At 38.3% G+C, this 10,695-nt stretch overlaps 1 protein-coding gene across 1 annotated transcript; it reads left to right on the top strand.

Moving 5' to 3' along the window:
* The first annotated feature begins 3,348 nt into the window (after positions 1 to 3,348).
* LOC139150371 (uncharacterized) lies at positions 3,349 to 8,055 on the top strand. Its single transcript, XM_070722707.1, has 9 exons — positions 3,349 to 3,502; positions 3,693 to 3,841; positions 4,129 to 4,267; positions 4,487 to 4,650; positions 4,999 to 5,103; positions 5,433 to 5,588; positions 5,932 to 6,105; positions 6,607 to 6,861; positions 7,214 to 8,055. The coding sequence occupies exons 2-9, from the start codon at positions 3,725 to 3,727 to the stop codon at positions 7,313 to 7,315; spliced, it is 1,212 nt and encodes a 403-aa protein (XP_070578808.1). The 5' UTR covers positions 3,349 to 3,502; positions 3,693 to 3,724; the 3' UTR covers positions 7,316 to 8,055.
* The last annotated feature ends 2,640 nt before the right edge of the window (positions 8,056 to 10,695 follow it).

Below are 10,695 nucleotides of genomic sequence, written 5' to 3'. Positions count from 1 at the left end.
TTGTTCCATAGTTCGTCGAGTCGTGCCTGCACGGCGAATACTGTACATTGGATATTTCGTCTCTCTATGTTTAGATACACATTGAAAGGTAGGGGACTCGATCCCAGGGATTGGGTTGTTCTTGTCTGTAAGATGATTATGAAGGTGCCATAGACTTTTGTTTTCCATTGAAATAGTTGTCTAGCAAGTAAATTTCCTGGCAAGACAATCTGACGCCTGGCCCAAAAACTTTACACGATTTTTTAAGTTTGTGCTGTTGCTGTCAAGTTTCAATCTCCTTGTAAGCTTATGTCACTTGAAATAATGCATTCATCCTCACAGTAGGGGGTTTCAATTGCAGCAATGGGTGTCATTTCCAGATTCAAATTTATCTTACTTCCAATAGTAGGATGGACAAACGACCTTCAGTGGCTTTTGTTTTTTTCCCCATGTGATGAAATATTTGCTGAAAATCAACTACTAACCTGAATAATGGTGACCAGGCATTCGTATAGACGTGGAATAAAACATGGCTCTGCCGACCATAAGTTCATAAGATTGCAATATGTAGTAGCAATCATCCGATTTCACTATTGGCAGATTAAGATGAAAGAAATATTGTTGGGAGAATATACATAGCAATAAAACATAATCGGTGGGAAAATGTTTGTCAGTTGTTTACAAATCTTACCCTCAATGAAGATTCCACACCTACGTTATACGAGAGCGAAGTCTTTGCACAGTTACGTGGCTTTTGTTACAAAGGTTGGGCGTGAGGCCTCGTTCAACTATTCTTCCAAAGGCTGATAATAACCCAAAACAGGATTACAGACAAAGCATGATCCTATAAACATAGGAAACTTTGAAATTGATGTCATCTCTGTAAACAAAGGGGAAGGGAGCTTGGTTCATTGTTGAACCAAGATACAATGTTCGAAATCATTTACAAAAAGAAAACAATCCCCTGGTGAATTACATACAAAGCTTTCTTAATGATTTTACTATGCAATGCCTGACCTTATAATGATCATACTCTTTTTGAATGACAACAATATTTTGTTTACACATTGCTAAATATAGTGTTAGATTGGACTTTCAGGAACAGACAAATCTGACGATTTATTATAATATCCCCATCATCTCGTGTATCCAGTAAAATTGCAATGGAAAATGTACCACAATTTTCTGACAAATCGGACTTTTTTGCAATTTCACTCACCAATACTATTATGCACAATAGTAACATTATTATTAGCGGTTTATAAAATGATAAGCCCGACAGGAAGATAACAACAAACTTTGCATATATAACGCACATGTACCGAAAACGCTTGTTTGAAATTATCAAACATATTCACTACTATATTATCATAAAATGATAAGCTTAATACTTGATAGCCTTGGAAGATCGGAGGATCTATAAAAACACAAGAATACGCAATTTTGTAAGGAATGCACTGGTACTGTACGAGCTGAACTGATATTTCAAGCAGAATGCTATGCTTCCCACTTATATATTCACATATATATTATTGGATCCTTACTCGTAAAACTTCGATACAAATTTCAGACCAAAGGCGCAGCCAAGAACGACTCGTAAACGAGGGTCTGGCAAAGATAGGCTCATCTGCAGATGGGCTGTGCAATATTAAAATACATGGTTGTCCCGTCTACACAACTGGGGGAAGATCTGTGCCTGAACATGTCACTTATTGCATGTACAGGCATGTCATTTCTAGAGGTTTAAGTACCAAATACTTGTCAAATAATTTTATGGCCTACTTAAACCTTCTGACGTCACACCAAAACCCGTTATTATTATCATCTTCTCACGCCCCAGGAAGCGATGTATAGCTTTCCACAGCCATGTTTACAGAGGTCAAGACAAATGTTTTAGTAACTGTTCAGTAATGTTCTGGGCAGTTTACAACAGCTGATCACTCTGAAAAATATTGCAGCAAGCTGACAATATGAAAGTAATCTTAAGCTGGATGTTGTTCGATCAAATAACTTCTTTATGATGTATAACATTTTGTTTTAGTAATATTTACATTTGGTTATAATAAAACCCTTCTGTCGTGATTTTTGGACGGAGGGAACTGTACATAAACTAATTCTTGCGTACATTTTCAAAATGACAAAAAGTATTTATAGATTGCAATGACATTTTGGCCACCGACTGTGGCCGGACTTTCAATTTTCATCCAACGTCGGCAAAGTGACCATCGGTGCGGTGCTGTATATGAGACAGCCAAGCACAAGCTTAAATCGAACGATGGTTTGTGAAATCAAAACACACACGTTCATCGCATTCGAACGAACATATGCGGAAAAAGGAAATCCGCTACTGCTGAAGTGGTCATGCACTGTTATTCATCAGTACGAGAGAGACCCTCTGAATGTGTGTATATGGTGCGGCTCGGATCAATACTTGTTGAGCAAAACTTGTCGTAGATGGCGCTACATTACAGTACCGGAAAGCATTCATAAAAAGAATGCAACAGGTGTCCCTTTCTACAAACATATCATCAAGCAGAAGCTGATACTCGTAGGGGTGTTTATGGTAACACATTTTGGCATTTCGCACATACATTGACCTATTATTCGAAAAGGTAATCTGAACAATGTGTTGAGACCAATATTTTGCACAGTCCTTCAATCTATTTATCATTATTATCTACACAAGTATGCTCCGGCAAAATCGCCATTCCACCCAGATACATGGTACGGTTTCCGTCTGCAGCACGCTACCAATGCTCATTATGTGTCTGAGACATGGCAATGCGATGCATTGCGAGGTTATACCATTTCATAGAGGGGGACTGGGCAACAACCAGGGCTTGAGCAACTGATGCGAGTAAAAGTTCAAAGTATTTCTCGAACACGGCAGGGTCATATCATTTTCTGAATGAAGCTGACTTCAAATAGTAAAAGACGCAAACCGAATCTGCTACCATGGTACCGATGATAATTCTTCGTTTTGGTCAAGCAGGATTTGAAATAGGTGTAACTTTTCTAGTTTTGCTAAAAGGAATGAGAACAACTTTATGTTTGGTCTGATCATGGATGCTATTTTATACCCATAGTCTGAGTACTAACCGGGCAGTTACAGGTCTTGGGCAGTAGGCTACTTTCAATTGTAAGACCGTCAGGGGATGAGATGGCGTGCGTTTTCATCGATACATTTGCAGATTTACACATGATCGATCCTTTCTAATATTTTTGTTGTTACGAGTGAACAATGTGCCGAAGATGTTTAGAAGTAGCAATTGGCTAAAACAAGCCTTCACCTAATTCGTTGCAAGCATCATGTGTTGGAATTGACATCAATTGTCAATTGCAAGACATGTTTCTCATTCCGAGACTGAAGCACCATGTGGATTCGGCCATTCTCGGCCAGCTATTTGTCACATCTGCTGTTTTCATCGTATAAAAAGCAGAGAGCTAAGCTCAACCCTCGGATTTCACTACCACGCGTGCAGCAAGCTGAAACGAAACGTCTAAACATTTCCCGCGAAAAAAGGTACGTCAATTCTTTGTTGCTCTTTCTTCTCTTTGTAGCCCAGAGTAAATTTCGCTTTCGTCCCACTACGATACTCCACTCCATTCGACTATACTGAAGTTACGCTAGCGGCCCAACGACGTAGGATTTGCTACCTCATAATAGGCCCTACTGGTGTGCGTCACTAATGACTAGTACTTCTCTTTTTTAGAGAGAAGTAAGAAATCGTAGAATTTAGTGAAGATGTTACAAGGTGGCAGATCAGTTATGTCAACGATCTTTGGTCGGATCCCTAATGGTCCGAAGAAGACACAGGTTGAAGAACGCATGCCGCGGAAAGGACTAAATGTGATGAAGCAGGTGAGCGTTTTCGTGTTTGTCGGACAACTCTCGCTTTTCGGGAACGTGCATGCATGAGCCGACCGCATGCGTCATTTGCTCCGAAAACTCCATGACACTTGATGCTTCGCCAAAGTGAGATTGGAGAACAACACTACAATTACACAACAAGACTTGGTTATTAAACGTAGAAACACTTTTTAATTTGCTGCTGCTACTTTAGAGTTTCCTGGACCCCCCACCCCACCCAGCACGAGTAAAACCATGCCATGGCGCTTACACATCAAGGTGACAATTTTTCCTTGCAGGGACGTGGACCTTTCTCGCTCGTCAACGTAAATGCCCAAGGCAATGCAGAGAAGAAGAAAACGTTCGCCAAAAGTGCAAGACCTTTTCTGATTCCAGTTCCTCAAAATGCCGGCCCACATGTTCAACAGAAATCGCCAAGTAAGTGCGTAGCCATGTATACAGTTGTGCGTGTCGACTAGTCACGTCTTTTACATCTCCGCTCGAATTTTACTTCATAATTTCTGATTATCACTAAAACGCACCAGTCATTTTTGTAAAGACATTTTCAGAGTTTCCTTTGAAGAAAAAAATGTCAACTTGACAAGTTAAATCTCAATTTTGCTACTCTCTCTATACATTTTCCCTCTTTTGTTGCAGAAATTCAAGATCATGAAATGGTTTCTGTAGAGTCACTTGAAAAACAAACTCTGGCACAGTACGATAAACTTATTGACAAGTTTTCTCAGCTCAAACTGGACGGCGACCGGTGCAGTATCGACGAGTTTACAGAGTATGCAGACGATGTTCATCAGTATCTTAAGGTACAACTATACAATTCTTCTTTGGTGCAAGTAATTTTCTGATTCCTCCATCCAACAATTAATCATTCTAAAAAAACTTGGCCTTTGAAGAATATTTTTAAAAATTACCGACGCCATCTTCTAGATCTGTCAACCTTGTTTATAAAAGATCATCTGGCGAGTTTCCTTAACGTCCTTTTTGTCATTTTTTTGAATTTCTATTTTCTTCGGTAGTTTTTCTCGCTATTTTTATTGATCCTTCAAAAATTTTCCTAAAGCTTGCGTAATTCAAAGTTTTGCAAAAATTAGGTGCAAAAACCGTATCAATCGAACGTCTCTGAATTTAACAATTAATTTTTCTCTTCCAAGAAAATGGAGCTGAAATGTATCCTTTCGGAAGATTTCTTGTCCAAAGAAAATGACATCACGGAGAATATTAGGGCAATTCTTCTTGATTGGTTGATACAGGTACAGGTAAGTACTTTCTAGTATTCATTCCTTGCATATTTTTATGACGACAATCTATTTTTCCTGTTAACCCAGCCTCCTTCGAACACGTCGATTTATATTTCAAAGCTATTTCTTTTGTTTGCAAAAAGTTCTGGTTTTTGGTACTGCGCAAAAATGCGCATTTTACTGATATCAAAATGAACACCATATATATGGAGTATGCTACGCAACTTTCAACTTTAATCCCATCTCATGTCCATGCAAACTATTGATAATATACTTTCAGCATATTTGCTTTTCTTAATAAAAACTTTTAATGGACTCTTACAACTTTTCATTTACTTCATTGACAGTGTTGTCTACATTTACAAGATGAAACTCTACATTTAACAGTCGCCTTGTTAGACCGCTTTCTCAGCATTTCATCTGTACATCTCGAAAAACTGCAACTACTTGGTATCACGTGTCTTCTGCTTGCATCGAAAGTCGAAGAGAGGTACCCTCCTGATGTAAGTACAGAAAAGTTTTTTAAAATGACCCGTGACCCTTTGGAATTTTGATTCGGAATAAAATCGATGCTTGATGCAAATTTACAATTTACTCCTAAACTAAGTTGCCAAGCAGTATACCGCAAATTTGACACACACTATCACCAATAAATCTGGAGGTTTTGGCGAGATAAATTTGTTATAGAATTGTTTTTTCTGTGGAGTTTTCTTGGTCAAAGTCTTTAAATAGAAACCGGCCGACCCCCATTCTTTTACCATTTGTATGAAATCTAGTCTGTGGGTGAAAATGAATCTCCCTGGCCCTTCAACAAATTCAGTCCCCCAATGTACTTTCTTCTTTCAGGTAAACACGCTCCTTTACTTGACTGACTATTCGTACAGCAAGAAAGCAGTATTACAGATGGAAATGATCATCCTAAGGACCTTGTGCTTTGACTTTTGCCTTCCAACCAGTGTCAGTTTCTACCATCTATACGTGAACTCGACAGCTTTTCAACTGAACGATTGCAAGACACAGGTATGCAAATCTATCTAAGCCTCCAAACTCGGCAAACTAGTAAGTTACAAGCTTTCATGATGCTATGTATTGTCAGAAACAATGCCCATAAAGATAACCCTGCCGTGACCAAATACGAGAAACCTTTATTATCTATTCAAAAACTAACCAATATTCGACAAAAATGCACTACAACTTGATTATATATAAAATAAAAATAAGCAGCCTTTTGAAAGTCAAGCTATTAAAATAAATGTACGGAGATTGGCCTGACAATTGGTCTCTTTCATTTTTATATTGTCCAACCAGGCTCTTCTTGATTCTGTATAGCAAAATTGAAATAATAAATCGGTCTGAGAGTGCAAACTGACTGTTATTTTCAGTTCGGGCGGACTCCATGTCTTAGTTTTCCCACCAACGTGTTACAATTTCTGTTAAGAGTAGTTTTTCTCTGTGAAAGTTCATGTTCACGCACAAGGCTATTATATGACCTTTGAAAAATTCCCTTCCGTGTGTTTTCAGCTTGTCATTGACCTCGGAAAGTATCTGATGGATCTCGGTATACTCTCTACAAGAGTCCTTCCGTTCCCTCCTTCCAAACGTGCTGCAGCAGCCCTTGCACTGGCCATGAAAATCGTCATGACAGGTGATAAAGCCAAATACTCTACTTGGACATCTCAATTGGCATGCACTACTGGCTTCACAAAAGAAAACCTAGTTCCATGTATGAGGATATTGGCATCCTTGCTTGTCAAAGCACCACGTGCCAAACAAACGGCAAGTCTATCTTATAAGTCTTTTTCCTGTGGCCTTTCTATGCTGCATCACATATGCCCTTTCGACAATAGCTGTAAAACTCCAACTTGATTAACTTTAAAAAGCATTCCCTACATATTTGAATGATCATTTCCCTTTCATTACCCTGGTCTCATTCGATGCGGAATACGAATATAGTTTGACTTCAAAACATGGATACCAGATGTGAGGCTTACATTTTCTTTCACTTCTGATCTCAGTTTGCGTCTCGATTCTTGCACAAATGACTCTAAATAAAGCATCACTTGGTTTGAAAATAGAATTTCCATCGTCGGCCAACTTCTGATATCCTCGCAATGCTGACTTATTTCAGGCTACCTGGAGAAAATACGGCAGCGTCTCGAAATATGGAGGTCTGAGCCAACTTCCCATGCTCACCAAGTCTCCTGCAGTCCAACAACTACTGAAGATGTAAATAAGAGCTAATAGTGACTTGCTTTCATCGACCAGCTATTCGTTACGTGACATTTTCACAGATTGGTATGAAATTTATGTAAATAGATTAGATAATTATGATAGGTTAGAATAATTGATTTTTGTCTTAGATGTTCATAAATGGAGATCGACATATTTACACAATACACTACAAATTACGCGACTTTATTCTAAGTGAGCTCTCTGGCATACGTCTGCCTTTCCCCGCTGGCGGGGGCTAGCTGTACTTTTAAAAAATGAAAGCTTCTAATTGTACATGCAGTAAGAATGCTCTGGACTGTCACATGAATTTTTCTCCACAAACTTGAACTTGTAAATTCCTATTTAAAACCTGTATAAATGTATAGTACTAACTTAGATTGTCTTAATGATTCCTTTTTCGATTGGTAGTTTAAATGAAGTTGGATTTACTTTGACAGAATTCAATGTACATAATTTGTTTACAAATTTTGACTATTCTATGTTTGGTCAGAAAGTTTTTTTTGATTTTTTTTCCCCTCGCAAGTTTCATATTTGAAGAGTAGTTTTCTACTAAAAGAATTTGCAAGCTTAGACTTGGACTGAAAAGTGTTGTATATAGAGTTCGGTTTTCAAATGACTAAAACACGAGTGGTGTGAATGTTAAAACAGAATACTAAATGCATAACAATAATATAGTATATGAAAAGTGTTTCAAGAGTGCTACCCATAATATTTGCACGAGAAACAATAAAAAATATTTTATCTCAACATTGCTGCATGTCGCCCTTAAGTTAATCATCCTTGCCTCAAGTTTCCTGCCCTACAGCTCCTAATGTACCAATGTGATCTCTACGTGACTTGCAAAGAAACTAAATTAGTTCTTAAATTCAGTCTAAGGTGTGTTAATTCTCTAACGCGAGGGAAAAATCTAATTTTTCAAATGTGTCGTCTATTAAGGTTAGTATGCGCTTCGACAGTGAAAGACTTAAACTTTTGCTGAAACTTTCGTCAAGGAATATTTCAATCATTCTCTTCCAAAATCAAGAATAAAAATCTGGGGTCACCGTGCAAATTTTGGTACTAGAGAAACAAATTACTCAGGATTTACCGATATTTGAATTTCAAAATGGCCGCCATCCCTGTGTTAACTGTATGAAGAAAAAATCAAATTTTCGATTTTCGGAAAACTAAGTCGATAGTTTTCTTAACCAAGAGCTTTAAAATGAATTCCCGCAAGTGGTAGATCAGAAAAGAAGTCCAAATATCTGTAAATGTCCCCAGGGTCATACTACCTTAAAGCGCTCTCCACATAGAAATTTCTAGTCTTTCTTGGAAAGCAAAACCAACAGTTGATTTCAAAGGTAGTTTGCAGAGGACTCTCTCCGTCAATGACGCAATTCTCGACTAAGCGGTTTGACGAGACCAAGTGAAATATATATAGGTCATTTCCTGTATTTGGCATTGCTTTGCCATCCTCCTCTAGGCAATACATAGTAGAAAACTTAAATGAGAAATTTGTGATATCTCCAATATTCATGTTTTTGAGATTCTTATTGGTGAAATTAATAAACTTGAGAATGTAACCCAGATGTCAATAGGCCATGACATGGGTTTTGAGGCATACATTCTGAACATTCATCCAACTCCCATTTGGACTTGACAAATGTGTATTTAATTACATCAAATTTCAACAAACTTCTTGAACCACTCTCAAAAAGCTACGGAAAGTTGTCAGACGTGTGTACAACTGTGTTTTAACGGTAGGCAAAAAGTTTGCAAAAATTATGTAAATCCAATCGAAAGTCTGTACAGGCTCTGCAAAATATTAACAAGACCAGGACTAAAAAACAAACCTTAGAGTTTAAGTGGTTATAAGTAGATTTAATGCAACTGCGTAATTCTAACACTCGTGTGATTTGAGTGGACAAATAAATGAAAAATGGTTTCGAATTCCCTCGAAGAGTCTTATAACTTGAGTAGTCTTATTGAAATAATACCTGGACAAACCAAGCATGCGAGCAGTTAGGCTGTGTCACTTATTACGATGAAGGGGATATTCGTAAAAAGTTCCACCTCACGGTGTTACGGATAATAATAATCATTGGACGGTACACACACAGGTTTATCGGGACGATTTTATTGGCAGCCTATGCCAAATTGTAAAACTGCTACTTTTTGCCAGTTAGTCTTTTTGCAAGAAGCATTAGTAAATTCCATCAGAAAAATTCTCTGGTACATGTAAGGCCTTATAAGGGAACCTGGCATCGACTGTGTAGCTGAACATTGCAAAATTACAAATCACAGTGGTAAAGTTACCTGTTGTACAAGACTCTACGAGAAGGGGTCCCATGAACAGTTAATTAGACCGAAAAAAGTGGTCAACGCTCGACAGCTGTCAGAATTTACATACGCCTATCTGAAGATGTGACAAATTTTGAATGCACTTCAACCTCCAAAGCAATGTTTCTTTGACGAAAGAATGATGGGACGCTAAAAATCTCTAAAGACAGCAACGTTTACTCAGAGTTAAGTTTTACATATTCTTCCTGGTCATAATGCACAAGTTAAGAATGGGTTATGGTTCACAATCCACTGCAATCCCGGGCACCAATAGCCGTGTGATAAAAAGTGTTTATGGAGTGTGACCAAGGAGTTTTAATCTTGCCCCAAAACCGTATTATACTGAATGTGTAAACTTCGATATCCTAATAGAACGAGAGCACATGACGATATGGTTAGTGACAACAAGTCTCATCTGGCAATGCAGCGTGATTTCTCCTGGAATCCTATTCCAGGGTTTGGCTCAGGAGAATCGAGACTGTAACTGTGTTCAGTCTGGACTACTTCCACTGGTCATAGCTCACGTAGCGGGGTACTGAAGGCAGCTGCAACCATGGTGCACTTGATAACGACAACGAGGTATGGTTTAAGGATATTACTTCAGATTAGCAACGTGTTTAAAACAGCTCCAAATTTACCCATAAACTTTCTAAGGGCCACTCCATCCTCAAGATAGGGAATACCACAGGGAACAGATGAAAGGACCCTGGGGTGGGGAGGAGGTTTTTGTGCAACGGTTTACCTTATTTGATTTTATTAATTTTGACTGTGATATTTCAAATAAAGAGTTCAACTCCACACCGTCTGACTGCTTTATATATTACCGACAAGTCCTTATCTCCTCTCCAACTTGTGTATACACCACTGTAATTGCTCCAAAAACATTGCCAACTTGCTAATCCGCTGTCCGTATCAGCGGATTAAGTGATTGAGTCAACACCACAGCCGTCCCACACGCATTATTTTAGGTTTCGTTCCTACTCTTTCTTTATCTCTATCTCTGAATGAGTGGGATCAAATAAATATTCGACTCAATTTCTCCAAAGATTTTTAAGGAAA

Source organism: Ptychodera flava, chromosome 14 (assembly GCF_041260155.1).
Source record: "Ptychodera flava strain L36383 chromosome 14, AS_Pfla_20210202, whole genome shotgun sequence".
Classification (NCBI taxonomy): domain Eukaryota; kingdom Metazoa; phylum Hemichordata; class Enteropneusta; family Ptychoderidae; genus Ptychodera; species Ptychodera flava.
The sequence above is the reverse complement of the archived record's forward strand: the minus strand, read 5'-3'. Positions and strand labels throughout refer to the sequence as shown.